The 16572-nt window shown below is 39.0% G+C and overlaps 1 protein-coding gene across 1 annotated transcript in view; it reads left to right on the top strand.

The window, feature by feature from the left end:
- Positions 1 to 4122, top strand: part of tbcd (tubulin folding cofactor D) — a 56408-nt gene extending 52286 nt beyond the window's left edge. The window contains exon 39 of the mRNA XM_026945971.3: positions 3963 to 4122. Coding sequence (XP_026801772.3) covers positions 3963 to 3974 — 12 coding nt within the window. The 3' untranslated portion in view covers positions 3975 to 4122. The remainder of the gene's footprint in view (positions 1 to 3962) is intronic.
- Positions 4123 to 16572: the final 12450 nt, after the last annotated feature.

Below are 16572 nucleotides of genomic sequence, written 5' to 3'. Positions count from 1 at the left end.
AAAAAAAATAAAAATTTTTCCAAAAATATCTAAAACTAAATTTTTAATCTAAGTTCTAATCTTTTTTCCCTCTCGAAATTTCACAGTGTATTCTTTTAAGTTTCCAAAATAAAATGCCAGATCTCACTAAAGCTTTTCTCCTTCACGGAAGTTCTTCAGTGGACGCAGAAGCTCCTTCATAGCGAAGTTATGCTAGCATCAAGTCTGAGGTTTCGTCATTTAAGCTAGTCATAGCTAGATAGTTTTACAAGCCCTGTTTCTGGAAAAGTTGGAATATTTTCTAAAATGCAATAAAAATCTGCAATTTGTAAATTCTCTTGAGCCTTTATTTAACTGACAAAAGTACAAAAAAATGACTTTTAATCTTTTGGCTGACCACAAACAAATATATAGAATATAAACAAATTTAGAATTTGATGCCTGCAACACACTCAAACAAAGTTGGAACAGAGGCACCATAAGAGTGAAAAGCTTATAGAATATTCAAGTTACACCATTTTGAAGCATTCCTCAATAAGCAGGTGAACTGGTAACAGGTGAGGATGTCATGATCGGCTATAAGAGCAGCATCCACCACAGGCTCAGTCTTTGTACGTGAGGATGGGTCGTGGCTCACCACAGTGCCAAACTGTGAGAGAATTGTCAATCAGTTCCAAAAGAACATTTCTCAACACAAAATTGCAAAGAATTTCGGTCTTTCACCATCTACAGTACATAATATAGTGAAAAGATTCATGGAATCCGGAGAAATCTCAGTGTGTGTAGGGCAAGGCCGGAAGCCAGTGTTGAATGTGTGTGACTTTTGAGCCTTCAGACGGCATTGCCTGAGAAACCATCATGCTTCTGTGATAAATATAGCCACATGGGCTCGGGAGTACTTCAGAAAAGCATTGTCACTTAATACAGTCCGCTACTGCGTCAAGAAATGCAACCTGAAACTCAAGGAAACTCTGTTACGCAAAGAGAAAGCCATACATCAGTTCTATGCAGAAACGCCGCTGAGTTCTCCGGGCCCGAGCTCACCTCAGATGAACTGAAAGACAGTGGAAACGTGTGCTGGGGTCAGATCAGTCCACTGTTCCGCTTGTTTTCAGGAAAAAACAGACGTCGATTTCTCCGTGCCTTTTCAGTGAAAGGTGTAAAAGCCAACGTGTCATGGTATGAGGTGCACCAGTGCTCACAGCATGGGTGACTTCATACGTGTGAAGGTACCGTTGATGCAGAGGCGTTTATTGGGATTTTAGAGAGACATACGCTGGCATCAAGGCGACGCCTTTTCCCGGGAAGTCCATGGTTATTTCAGCGAGACAATGGCAGGCTTCATTCTGCACGCGCTGCAACACCGTGGCTTCGTAGACACCGAGTGTGTGTGCTTGACTGGTCTGCCAGCAGTCCAGATCTGTCTCCTGTGGAAAACGTGTGGCGCAGCATGAAGAGGAGAATCAGACAACACTGACCACGGACTGTTAAGAATGGGCAAAAATTCCACAAAACTGCAAGAATTAGTATCCTCAGTTCCCAAACGATTAAAAAGTATAATTAAAAGGAAAGGTCGTGTAACACAGTGGTAAACATGCCTCCATCCCAACTGTGTGTGTTGCAGGCATCAAATTCTAAATTTGTCTATGTTCACAAAGTACATTTAAGCAGGTCAGTGAAAACAGTGGAAACCTTTAATTTGTGGAAATCTTTAATTTGGACGTTTGTCAATTAAATAAAGGTTCAAGAGAATTAACAAATCACAGATTCTTGTTTTATTGCATTTTAGAAAATCCCAACTTTTCCAGAAATGGGGTTTGTATATTAGCCTAAGAAAACAATGTGCATTACCAAAAAAAGCATTTTTTTCCCTTGAGGATAAAACATTTTATCACAGAATGGCTTTCTTTAACTGAGATGTGTTAGCATACACACAGTCCAGCACTGTGTCCATGTCTTTGTATAATCGTCTTTGCAACGTAAGTGCACAGATCTGAGGGGGAAAAACATTTCACCTTCATCCAGTTACCCGGTTGTGACATTTTTGTCTAGTTTTTAGACATTTTGCTGAGGAAAATGTCATTATGTTTCATCATATATACAGTATATTTTGAGTATAAGAGTGAAGTATTATTTAATACTTGTTGGTTTCCATCAATTTAAAAATGTTTTTCGTTACCAAATGTCGCTCTATAAGAAAGGGTTTCAAACTAGAAGAACCTTTACATAAATAAGAACCCTGTGACGAGTGAAGCGATGGTGAAAGCAGCTGGAAGCTCGTAGCCACTGATTCTCACTGTATTGCTGATTGGTTTCAGAATGAGCGATGGTGACATGTGCCTGTTACTAACTATCATATAGCAATTCCACCCAGTGTGTTATGACCTCTTCTTCAAAACTAAGCACTCGCAGGAGCCATGTCAGCTCAGATGAGTGGTGGGAAACGTCAAGAGTCTGAACAGGGTCATTAATAATGTTTTGAGAACTGAAATGCTGGAGCTGCGTTACTGTTAGAACTCAAGCTTCATAAACAAGAATGCTTGCACAATGCACAATATTTCCACATTTCAACTCTTTTTTTAACTCATAAAAAAATACCACATTTCTTTAAATGTCTCTCGCATTTTATTCCCAGTAAACAAACTCTAAAGTCTTGTGGACATAACAGATCACAGTTTTGCGATAATTGCTATTTCAGTGTTTTATGCTAACACCGTACCTCCATCCAATAGACTTATATTTTACCTTCACTCGTATCAGAAAGAAAGGAAACCTGTTGAATGTATACAGTACATCAGTACAGTCATGTTTTATGTTACAGTTTTTAAAAAGCAAGCAAGAAATAGTAAGATTTACGTTACAGTACTCTTAGCATTGCTCTCGTTATTTGAAAACGCTATTATTATTTTAAAATGTTCTTCACATGCAAGAGCTTTATGGAGTTTTATAGATAAAATGTCACGTAAACTCCAAACTACTTACGATTTTTTGTTTAGGTTTTAAGACCTGATTTTAGGACTTGAAACTAATGTGTGAAAGTGTGTTTCTCTTTTAAAGTCAGTTTTGAGGGAAAAGTCGATAAACTTGACTGACAGAATCCCAGCCATGAGTTCATTTACATCACTGAAGAGCATTTATGGATTTTTGTTTTTTTTGTTTATTTTTTTAAATAAACTTTACAACATTATGGAGATAGTTCAGAATTCCTTGTTTAACTTAAATAAAAACTAAATTTAAAAAAAAAAATATATATATATATGTATGCTTGACCTAGTTACCAGCATGTACAGTATTTGTCATAGATTGCGTTTTTTTTTTTTGTTGTTTTTTTTTTAAACATACTGTGTAAAAGTCCAAAAATCCAGAATATTGTCTGTTGAAAGCGAAATTACTTACTGCCTACGAAGGCATACCAAAACATTTTTATGACTCTCGAATTTGTCCTACAGTTTGAACTGGAAATGTCCAGCTACAGCTATTAAGCAGTCAACCATCATTAAGCATTATCATGTCAATATAGCCTTAAGATTGATTTCTTTACCACAGAAATGAAAAAAATTGTACAGTTGTGGTCTGATGTGGTCTGATCTTTATCCTGGTGGTAACAATAGTCAAGCAGCAAAGTGTTTGTAGAGCTGAGGTTCACTTCCATCTTAGTTGTGAAGCACGGTGATGGTAGTATTGTGGTTTGAGGCTAATTAGCTATCTCAGGAACTGGACTTTCGGGACAATCATCAATGGAGCAGTGAAATCAAAATAGCATCAAGAATTGTTACAGGGTTGTGGACCATCAGATGAAGCTAACCATCAAAAGGGAGTGAAAAGAAGAAAATTCGACTGAATGTGTTTATAAATGTGACTTGCATAAATATCGTACTACATTTTATGACTTTAGGTAATTCTTGGTTATTACATATAAATGACCATCAGTCCAATTCTAAAATAATATATTTTTCATATTTCTTTCTCTTTGTGCCTTATAGGGTCCCGTGTAATAGTTCAGAAAAGCCGGAGAGTGTGAAAGTGTGTGCAGGTGAACTTCCTATTCCTAACTTCCTATCATCAGCTTCCTCATTCCATGTTAAACACCAACAATCTTCTGACCTGTTCATGTTACTTTAATAAACATTTAAACACGTTGTTTATAGTGGGTGTGTCACAATTCTTACATTTATTTGATTTTTCTGATGTAAAGGAATTTCCCGGTATTCTCTTCAAATTCATCTTGGATTTTTTTTTAATGGTAGTGTTTCAGTTAAGGTCAATTCCAGCATTACGGACGTGACATTCACACTAACGCTGGCTAACAACTTGTCTCAGAAATCACAAGCTTAGGATCAGTCAGTCAATTTGCATATGTTGTCAATTAGCATCTTGAGGATAATGCAAACACATCTTAAAAACTCATGTACTGATTTATGTGTTTCAAATATAAAGCAGTTTATCATACAGGTATGATGTGAACAGGGCAAACAAATCTTCTACAAACTGAATTTTAAAGACCATCATACAAAGCATCATAAAATAACAAATAATTTGCATTAATTAATGTGACGTGTCTAAACCACGGCTCCATATATTTGATATGTAAACAGTGTAATTTTCTCTATAATTCTATAAATCTATATATTTACATCTACATGTGTTAAACAACTTAGAATATGGCACCTTTTGTTTGAACCCACCCATTTTTGGGACAGACAGGTGTTTCTAGTTGGCCAGGTGTGTCCTGTTAGATTGATTATTTAAACAATTAATAGCTCTGAAAGTCTACTCTTGTTTTGAGCCCTGGGTTTCAACTGTGAAGACTGAAATTGTTGTTAAAAAGGATAAACCAATATGAAGACCAGAGAGATGTCTGTGGGAGAAAAGCAAGCCATTTTGAAGCTGAGAAAAGATGGAAAATCAATCAAAGCCATTTCACAAGCATGGGCATATACAATACAACAATTTGGAATGTCCTGAAAAAGAAAGAAACCACTCAGAAAGAAAATAAAAAGACCAGAAAACCACAGTCAGTGACATCACCGATAACCTCCACAGGGCAGGGATAAAGGTATCACAATCCATGGGTCAAGCGTGGTGGAGGTAGTGTCATGGCTTCTTCTGGAACGTGCTCACTAATCTTTATTGATGATGGAACTCATGATTGTAGCAGCAGAATGAATTCAGAAGTCTACAGAAATCTTCTGTCTGCCAAGTTACAGAGACATACACCCAAATTGGGAGGATCTTCGTCATGCAGCAAGACAATGACCCAAAACACACTGCCAACTCGATGAAAGATTTCATCAGTGGAAAAAGTGGAAAGTTTTAGACTGGCCAAGTCAATCACCAGACCTTAACCCAATTGAGGAGCATTTCACCTCCTGAAGAGGAGACTGAAGGGAGAAACCCTCCAAACCAAACAACAACTGTGAAAGAAGCTGCAGTACAAGTCTGGAAAAGCAGCACAAAAGAAGAATGTAACAGTTTGGTGATGTCAGTGGGTCGCCGGCTTGAAACAGTTTTTGCAAGCAAGGGATATGCAGCCAAATGCTAAGTTACTATCTGTTCCTATACTTATGCTCATCTAAAAATTAGGTGGTGTACACACACACACACGTACACTGACCAAAAAGTGACAAAATTCATTTAAAAAATCATATTAACTGTGTTTCTTTGTGTATAAATATTGAAATAAAATGTTTGAAAGCAGTCTGAAACTCTGCCACCTTTTTTTTTTTTTTTTGCGAAATACAAAATACATAATGACCCCAAAAATGAAAAAACATTGGTATCATTTTAGGATGAAATCTCCAACTTTATTCTTTAAATCCCTGGTTCTCAAAGCAGGGCCTGTGAAACAGAGCCATTTTGTAATTTAGGTAAAATGGTGGAAACTACAACCCACTGTCATCACACTTATTTACTCATTACGCTTAACAATCAGGTCAACTAGAATCTAATGACAGTTTTAATAAAACTGCGTAACTGCGAAGCCTTGTTTACGTGTGACATTAGAATAGTTTGGAGTAGTTGTAGTCAGAAACATGTGTAATCATGGTCTGATTAATTATCTTGAAAATAATACAATAATTAGCAACCTAGCATATCTTCTGCTCAGTGTAACAGCTAGGAATGAAAAAATCAGCGCTGTTTCTGTGCGTTCTACTCCAGGGAGCGTGTTATTGTGTTAGCCTGAGAGGAAGAGCTCTGTGTGCGGAATCACACTCCACCTGTTTAAGCCGTTTATCCGAAGAGGCCTGGCTATAATCAGAAAGACGTGTCTCGCTCTCTGACCACAAGCTCAGGCTGAACTCAAGCACAGAACAAAAAAAAAAAAAAAAAAAAAGCACTCGCACAGAAAACAAAAGGCTGATTGTTGAGCTGAGAGCAGAGTGCAGTGCAGTGGGCTCGATGGAGCAGCGTGATGTTCTCTCCAATCACATGGCTGAATGGCTGACTCGCCTCGACTCGACCACCGTCTCTACCTTGGGGTTGGTCTCGCTCAGTCCTCGTGTTTCCCCCCCGCAGGCTTTCTTCTATTGCAGTACATCTCCACCCACTGCTTCTCCAGCATGCCTTCACTTCATCACATTACGTTGTCTTTGGTCGTGTTTCAGGAAACGCTTGACCCTGCGTTCACCTAAACTGGGTTCTTATTGTATTACGAATGTTTCATTTGCATAAAAAATGCATCATCTTTATGCTGTATGGTGTTCGGGCCCGATTTTGATGCCGCAGAATCGTAAAAGAATTCTTTATCTTGAGTTGAGGCGCGGAATGTGACGTGCTCATTACGACCAAAGATGAATTTGATCACCTGACTGTTCTCCCCATCATACAACAACTATGTAACACACTCAGAGGACAAGTGCTCTCTGCCCTCTTCCACATACATGAGCTAACAGACACCTATGATTGGCTAGTGTCACTGTGATTGACAGGAGAGAGAAACCGTATGCCCCTCCCACCCAGAGATCCCGGACAATTTTGTTGCCTTGGACTCCTGGCCACGGATACCTGTGGCAATGTCGGGATTTGAACTTGCTACGCTGTTTGTCTAAAAGCCGCCAGTAGCATGACAGCTACAAATACAGTACTGTAGCAGGCGATGGCAAAATGTAAAAGAAACGCAGGATGTAAAATAAGAGAGAACGTCTCATTAAAGTTCTGTCTTGACAGGGTGAAAAGGGACGCAGCATGGAAAGAATTAGCGGATGAATTACAGCTTCATGTTCTTATACATCACACGTCGAAGAATAGGCATTCGTGCCTGTCCACGTTTATAAAGCTCCAAACTCATCTCCTTTTAAAGCATCATTTTGTTTCTGTAGCCGTGACATTACCTCTATTATACCGAGGGCCTTTTTTGGGTCACACTGATTGGCGCAGAATGCAGTCGCAGGCTGTGGAACTGTAGATTCATGACCAACCAGCCAAATCGTAGGAGCTGAAATGAGAAGTGTGTGTTTTACAAGATGAGAGCGCTGACCAAAATAAAATAGAAAGGTTAGTGCAGTGCTACCTCAGGTGTAAGGGTTCTACACCATGAACCAGAAGGTTGTGAGTTCAAATCCCCGAGAACCATGTCTGGGTGCTTGAGAAAAACCCTCACGTGTTCAAATGAATAAAACCGATTCTGATTATATCCTCCTAAGAACCAAGTAAAAAAGTGTTTTTAAATTTTTGTGTGATTTTCTATCCTTTTAGAGTTTAAAAAAAGTTACAATTTAGACTTTTTTAAAATTTTTCTTGTTTTAGTATGTCCAGTGTAGACATAATTTTAATGCACAAAAACAATCAATCTTGTTAATGCAGTATGATATTACACCAATGACACTGAAGAAGTTTAAATTTCTTTCATTCTGTATTTTTCACTTTTTAAAATCCAATTTAGACTTTTTTATTTATTTATTTACTGACTTATTTATTTATTTAGTTTTTAGTGTTTTAGTACATCCCCTGCTGTAGACAGCACAACAATTTTAATGCGCATCCTGACATTACACCAGTGACGTGTTTAACCATTTTTCATTCTGTATTTATTTCACTTTGTTTTAATTATTTTTGAACTGGAGCACTCATTTGTCTGTTAAACTGAAAGTTAATTTGTTAATGTGACCCCTCTGATGGTTGTTTTCATTTTTTTATCTGCTTCTCTTTACTTATTTGTCTTTAGAATTCTGTTTTGATGATTTGATTCTACTAAACTACTGAAATTCTACGAAACCAATAACTTTTTTTTTTTTTTTTTTATCTTTGCTTGTTACTTGTTGCTTCTGACTTTCAGTTTCTTGTGACGATTATCCAGGAAGCAGTTTCTCAACATTTTAACAAGTAAAGTACATTTTCAGCAGCACGCAGGCATTTGTTTAAAAGAAAACTCCTTTTTTTATTCCGATTTTTTCACTCTAGCTGGGTTTTACGCACTGTCACGCGTACGCATTTCTCTCTGGCTTTCCCATCGCTGTGGTCCGTCTGAATGTGAGTTTTATTAGTCAGAAAGTGAAGCTGTCTCTGCGCTCCCGCTCACAGCCCTGTGTGTTTGGTTTGTCTGAGGTTTCACGTTCCTCTCCGTTCTATAATTCTGTTTTAATTAACATTGGGGATAGATGGAGGGGAGAGAAAAAAAAAATCTTGTTTTACTAAGAACACGGTGTGTGAGGTGTTTTTTTTTTTTTTTTTTTCTTTAATCCTCATCTGATCGCTGGGGCTTTGCTACAGTGCTCGTAATCGGCAGGAATGCTAATAATTTTAAAGGCCTTACAGTCGGACCGCAGTCGCCATGGTGACGGCCCTTGGACAAAGGAGGCCTTTTAGAGTGCAGGAGAAGGATGGGGACGGGAACAGGGGTGTGGAGGGGGTTCATACACTCACTCTGTTGTGATATTAGAATAGATCTACTCTCCTCTTACAGGAACCCCTGAGCCATTTGTTATGGGATTATACTGCTCTGAGATTATGTGCTTGAATAAAGTACACGTTATTAACTGCTCTTTTTAAGACAGAACAGTGCAGCATTGATGAAAAAAAATTATGAAACTACTTTGAAAGTTTTTAGAAGGATGGAAAAAAACGTTATTTATAACCCACTTTATTTTACAGTGTAGAAGTACCTGTATAATGAGCGCAGGTTAGTTGAGGGGAAAAAAAATGTTGGGAAGATGTTTTCTTTCAGCGTCATCTGACGGTAAAATTCTGGTTAAATTTGGAAATTCAATTTGACATTTTACATGTAATCGAACAGGAAGTGGATGCTTTTACAAATTCTGCCACTGGTGTGTTTTTGGTCACAGCGGCACCTCGGGTTCGCTTCAACAGAGCTTCCGAAGGAAAAAATTCTACTTTTCAGAAAATCGCAGAGAAACATCAAACGATTTTTATCTCCCGACCAATCAGGTCGCAGCTCTGATTGATAAGTGAGAAAAACAAACACGGAAGACAAAATACCAACGAAAAAATGAGTCACTTTGGTGATTGAAGATAAGACATGCTACGTTCATGCTGAATGGAAAATATTCCAACGTTCCCAACGTAACAAAAAATAACAGTGTGTGTATTTTTGGGACGTTCGCCAGTACGCGACATGATGTCACACCGTGACGGCTGCATACAGTCGAGTCACACAAGCAGCTCAAATTCTCTTGATTTTCTGCCTCCAAAGCTTCAGCAAAGTCAAACAACCAGTTTCAGGGACTTCGCAGGGACGTGTATGGCGGACGCTCCGCATAAACAAATGAAAATATTAAATGTATAATCATTATTATAAAAGGTTAAGTAACATTTATGGAAGGAGTCGGCACTTTAACAGTCAGAGGTAAAGCTGTAACTTTAAGTTTTCAGGACAGAGGAGCTTACAGTTTCAGTAACATGACAAGCTGCTTTTTTTTGTCTTATTAACTTCAAGAGAGAGAAAAGTGCAGCTGGTGAGGGAACGACTTTATTTATAGCTGCTATAATGTAAGCAATAGCAGGAACTAACTTGTTTCACAGACGTTCCACATCATTAAACGTAACTATAAATGGTTAAAAATGACGTGTCGTTCTTTAATAAATAAATGATTGTATTCATGGGCAGATTGCTGTGGTATAAGAGGAATAAAACACTTCAGGATCTGCTGTTATAGGACAATAATCAGCTTTGGTGTGGTAACTAACTCTGCTGGTTGATTATTTTTCTATTACGGCACAACGCTGTAATAGTGACTAAACCTGTTTTGGTTAACTGTCAGCAAAATGCTGAAATGTGTTTTTTTCACATCTTAATTCGATGATTATTTATTTGCAATTGACATAGAAGAGAAAGTCTGTAATCTGTTTGTTAATAGAGTAAGCGTATCCACGCTCTGAAAGCATGCACGCAATTTAAAACAATCACAGCATGACCTCAACTTGGACCAGATCGACTCTCTCTTCCTCTTCCTGTGGTAATTGCGTGGTGATTATGAGGAGTATCGTTATCGTGCACCAGATATCCAGTTCCTGATCCCTGCCAGTCCTGACATGTTCTCCATGTTACTGCGTAATGAGATCCGGTTCGTTTGTAAAGCCCGGGCGCTAATGACCTCCAATTTCTGTAATGGAGGCAGTGACACAAGACAGAGCAGTTGAGTGTGTAGTCCACTTGTTCAAAGGCACGAGTAAAGCTGTGAGGACGTTTATGCTGGACAACACGGCACAGAATTGAGCTTAGGAATGCTCAGAGCGGTCCAGGATCCTCATGTGCTTACTCTGAGCCACCTGATACAGTCCAGCAGTTTATAATGAACAAATGTTTACCATTAATAATGAAAAAACAGGACAAATCATCACACACCTCAGAGTTGGTTGGTTTAAATGGACGTGTGATTGTTTCACGAGATGGATGGCTAAAAATACTTGCTTTAGATGTGAATTGTTCTTTGAGAATAAAATAATGTTTGTTATTTGTGTTTCGTTTTTTGCTTGTTACTTGTTCGATAATCCAGGAAGCAGTTTCTCAACATTTTAGGCAGGACGAGTTTATTTGTATAGCACATTTCACACACATCCATTATTCAAAGTGCTTTACATAAAAGAAAAGATAGTAAAATCAAATAAAAAAAAAAGACAAGAAATTTAATTTAAGAAATTTATTTAAAATAAAATAGAGTAAATAAAAGTCAATTAAAAGACATATAAAAAGTAGAATACTGAAAAAAAAAGTGGAGCAGAAGTAAAGTGTAAGTGTAAGTTAGAGAATTGTAGTAGATTTTTTTTTAACCTGGATTTAAAAATGGCTGCAGTTGTGGCACATTTTAGATTTTCTGGGAGTATAAAAAGAAAATTTGCACCAATGTGTAAGCCTTTTTTTTTTATTTTGGATTTTTATTTTCTAACCTCTGCTTTGGATTGAGATGGGATTGGGACAAACAGCCACATCTGGAGAGACGGCCCAGGCCGAGGCGACGTGGGAGATCTCACGATTCACATGTTTGATATGAACGAATTTATTCGTAAAATGTTCGCAGGAGCGTTTACACAAGAAATGTAGTGTTCACGAAAATCAAAACGAAAAAGCTTTATATTCTCCTGAGTTTGTGTAAATTTCCGTATAAAAAGACTCACCAATGTGCACTTTGATCGATCACCTTAAATGCGTATAATGTGGATGAGTTACTGTGATTTTATACAGGGATAAAGCCGTCACATTTAAATCACTTCTTTATTTCAATTTCATACCAATTAAATGAACATTTTGTGATTTCATATTAATGACTTTAACCACAATAAATCCATAAACTAAGACAAATAAGACTAGTCATTCAAGTAGCACAAAAGTAATGGCACCCCGTCAGGATGGTGGACATGACAAACCGGGGCCCTCCGACAGCCGGGAAAATAAAGTTGAATTTGATTTGTAAATTTGATATTCCATGTTTTTATAGCAACATGACAGTTGATATAGTAATTTTAATAAAACAAGACTGTGCCTTCCATGGTAGCTTCTGCTTCCTGTTGTTTCCTAACCATAATCCTAACCCCAGACACTAGCTAGAGTGCGTCATTAATCCTGACCTTTTAGAGGATTTCAGAAACCAAAAGAGAGAGAGAGAGAGAGAGAAGGCAAAAAGAGGGCAGACAACTTCTGACTTCTAACACTACTGTGCGATGGGACCAGGTGCTATGCCCCTGCACCTGATAAAAAGAAGAAGAGTTAGTGTGTGTCTATAGTAGCCGACTCGCTGCAATGGCTGAGCTGCATTACTGGAGGATTTCGCACCTGCTACACTCTTTCACCATTTTGTTGTTTTCAGCTCTTAGAGAGTTTTTATAGACTTTTGTGGGTGTGTCTAAATGTAAATGTGGCAAAAACACACTTGGTAATTTACAGCTGGCTGTCATTTATCAACATAGACACTTGAGTACGAAGAAATCTAAACTTTTCTACATCTGGCGTTAATTTTTAGATCACTGTGACCTGCAAAAACATTTACACACAACTTAGCACAACTGAAAGAATGATAAATGAGGCTGACTGACATGAAAACCATGTTGGTCAGAAATGTAGAGGTTGTCCCGAGCCCGAGCTTTATGACAGTTCGTGTCCTTGTGTGCTCCTGATGTGTCTTTGTTCGAGTTCACGCTGTATTCTGTCTATTCAGCTCCACCGTTTGAAACATTTATGTTAAATCAGTAACAGGGCACATCATGTCAATCTTCATAACAGTTCAGATGAATTTTAAACCGATCCAATGACCAACAGCATGAAGAGAGAAAGCAGAAACGCGTTACCAGAGATGGATGTGGTGAAGATGAAATAAAATAATGAGCTGAGCCATCTGAGAGAGATTTGTGTCTCTAAACCAGCATTGTTTTCACTAACGCACTCATTCGAAGATACTTCCTTTCTTTCTTTTTTTTTATTTTGAAAAGCTTGATCCAAAATGCGGTTGAGTTTCTACTGAGATGCAGTGAAATGGATACGTCCTTAACTCTCAATTTATGTACAGTACCATGCAAAAGTCTTAGACATTATTGAGTCAGTACAAAAACATTTTAGATTTCCTAATATTAGTTTTCCAGCAGAAAATTAAATGTTACAGAAGAACCGTGGCTGCTTCTGCAAGATGCTCAGTAACACTTACAGCTCATTTCCTTATAAAACTGCACAAATTGTACCTGAGACTACTATTTTATTAAAAGCAAAGGATCATCACACCAAATATTGACTTTGTTTCATTTATTACTGTTTACTGCTCTTTACAGTATTTTTTTAATGTAGAAACATTTAATTATTTAATTTAATTTAATTATTAAATTAAATTATTATTTAATAATTTAATTATCTTTGCTCTGCAGAATTTCTTTGCATGTCCTAAGACTTTTGCACAGTATTGTATATATATATATATATATATATAAAGTCAGGTCCATAAGTATTGGGACAGTGACACAATTTTGGTAATTTTGCCTCTGTACACCACCATAATAGATTTGATATGAAATGTAGTCTTTTAATTCAAGGGGTTTAACAAAAATATTGCATTAACCATTTAGGAATTACAGCCATTTTTTCCATAGTCCCTCCATTTTCACAGGATCAAAAGTAATTGGACAATTGACTGATAAGCAGTTTGAACATTGAATCAACCCTTGAATTAAAGCTGAAAGTCTACACTTCAATCCCATCTTGATTGCTTCATTTCAAATCCATTGTGGTGGTATACAGAGGCAAAATTCTGAACATTGTGTCTCTGTCCAAATACTTATGGACCTGATTTTTTTATACATACATACATATATATATATATATATATATGACTGATGTTTTAGTGATACACAAGAACATTTCTTAAATGCAAAGCATTTTAAGGGTTACAAAAATAATCCCCCTGTTTGTTGAAACAGCCATGTGATCTTATGATCGATAGAAATAGCAGATATCGTAATTACACGGCCAAAATGCTGTAATTAGGATTCTGACAGCTGATGCGGTCTTCATGCAGGAAACCGCGCTCTTTATGTCTTCCCGAAACGCAGTGATGGACGGTTGGAGAGTCCTGCGCTCCCTGCCTAGAAAATTGCCACGTTGTTTTTGGAATTATAGTGATTTTTGAGCTGGACTGCTCCGGGAATGCGGCCTAATTGTTAGATGGTGGCACTTTTATAGGCCGCACTGTAATGTGCAAGTGCATTTGTTTTATACAGCAGACGTGTGCAGGGGCTCTTATGGGGCGTGAGGTTAATTAAGCGGAGAGGTCAGAACCAGGATCTGACCTCGGTTCGGTGAAATCAGCCCATAAGGTGTTGACATTCTAAATAAGCGTAGCACGAAGAGGGAATTGTTGCCATGTGGTTCGGTTCATTGTGTAGTTTCTGGCATGATTCAGATTTTCGTATCGTAAATGACTTGCATTCGAGGTGTTATTGTTTGACCTGGACTGGTTATATTTTTGGCTGTGTGTGTCTCAGGAGATGCAGAGCAGTGAGATCAGCATATGGTTTGCATTAGAGCTGCTCCAGTTCCCCTGAGTTCTGCTTTTTCTCTTGTATGAGAAACCAATTAGCCTCGCTGTCTCTTATCTGTGTGTACGGCTGTATCTTTCTGTCTAACCACACACTCACACACACACACACACACACATTGAGGAGACGCTCTGCTGATACCCGTCTGCTCGGTCGGTCAGAAGTTTGGCGTCCAGCTGTGTGGTCGAGGACCTTCGACGACTTTTGAAGTATAACTCAAAGCTTGTTTTCGCTTTCCTCCTTTCTGACTGTTAATCAGCGGCCATGAGACATGAAGGAGCACATTAGCATGTTCCCATGATGCTCAGCGTTCGGTCACAGCGGCCGCACCATTACGCCGAGACCGTGTGCTGTCACCACCTCGGCTGTCCTTCAATCGGCCATCCGCACGCTCTGGCGCCAGAGTCTCGTTTCGATCTGAAAATAGCTGCCCCGTCTTGGCACTTCCACTGGCTTGTGGCTATCTGGCCGCCTCTTCAGGCCTCGAGTACTTGACCAGCCTGCTCATGCGGTTTCTGCATGTTCCTGCATGTTTCTGCATGACCTCATCCTCAGACAGACAACAAGCGTGTATTTTGGTCTCCTCAGGACTTTCCCGTCCTTGGGCCCTCTTTACGTTTTATCGTCACATTTCGTCCTTTTCGTCTGTCCATCCCTCTCTTACTTCCTGCGTGGTGAACAGAGGCTTTGTGTTAGAGCCCGGCTTCGGTAGGTTGTTCTCGGGTCGGGTCGGCTCGGGTGACAGAAGGAGCGTCTGGGCCTCCGTGGACGTTGGACCGATGCCATGATGAGCTCATAGATGCTTGTAGAGCCTCGAAGGATCAGCCCTGACACTGTCTACTTCACACTCAGCGTTAGCCCCTCGACGCCTGATCCCAAAAAGGAGACCCGTTTTGTCCCAGAACCACGTGGCCTGGACTGACCTGAGTCACTTCTCAAGGGTGGTCCAGTGCAATAACCTGAGAGCATCATCTGATTTTATTATTTATTTTCTACCTTTTCGTTGTGCTTATCTCATGCATCTTAAGACGCTGTTTTTCAACTCCCTTTGAGGCTGTGATGTTTTTTGGGATACTGCCCAAGTTAGTTAGCGTTCCTTTATGTACTAACTTTCAAAGTTACTAGCAGCACCATTAGGCATTTCTTCCTTAGCTGGGATGCATAATAAAATAACGTTTCATTATATAAAAAAAAAATCCTCCACTGGCAGTCCTTTATTATTGCTACACTAGCTAGCATACTGTGACAGCAAGCAAACACTAGTTAGCTTTTTTTCATTATTACAAAAACCCTTTAATTTCAGTCTGGCACATAAAAAAGACAGCTGCACAATCTGACATGTAACAGGCCCAGTTTGTGTAGCGGTAAACATTATCTATGTCATTTTTTAAAATAATTTCCTTCAAAACAGCATCACTAACTCTTAGTATGTGCTTCATCATCTGTGTCCTGGGACTATGAAGTCACACACTACAACCTTCGAGTTACAGGTTAACAAGCTCCTTTCTCAGACGTCTGACGTGAGTGGGCACTAGGGAACGAAACACCAAGCTAGCTGCTCTCCGGGGAGCTGATAACTCAGTCAGGGCTCGTTTGATTCCATTAGCCAGCTTGTTATTCTGTCACTCACTGATTTCTGTGAACCTGGAGCCAGTCTGCACCAGACACACACGCACACACACACACACACACACACGTGTGCGAGGCCAGCCAGAGGTCAGGCCATTCCTCAGAGCCGTATCTCCTTACTGCCTCTCCCACTCTCACATTTGGAATTCATTATGCAACTCAAAGAGAATACTTCACTAATTAAAAAGAGACTTTGTATGTTGTATTTTTTTTAAAGTTTCCCCCCACGTGCATTAACAGCCAGTCCTCTCGAGATCAAGGCCAAGCTGAGCCAAACCAAACACATCCCGATCAGGACGCTGGACTGGACCCCGGGGTTCAACCCCAGCAAGCTAATTTTTGGAGGATTAAATATCATACGCCATGCTAGTCCCTCCCCCCCATGCTAGCACGCTCCTCTCTGATCGTATCACTTTAACTGCTTTTGACACACTTTGACGTTTTTATCACCGCTCCTCCTGCGGGAATCTACTGTATGTTTACATTCCTTCG

The sequence above is a fragment of the Pangasianodon hypophthalmus genome, chromosome 23 (assembly GCF_027358585.1).
Source record: "Pangasianodon hypophthalmus isolate fPanHyp1 chromosome 23, fPanHyp1.pri, whole genome shotgun sequence".
NCBI lineage: Eukaryota > Metazoa > Chordata > Actinopteri > Siluriformes > Pangasiidae > Pangasianodon > Pangasianodon hypophthalmus.
This window is presented reverse-complemented; position numbering and strand designations above follow the sequence as displayed.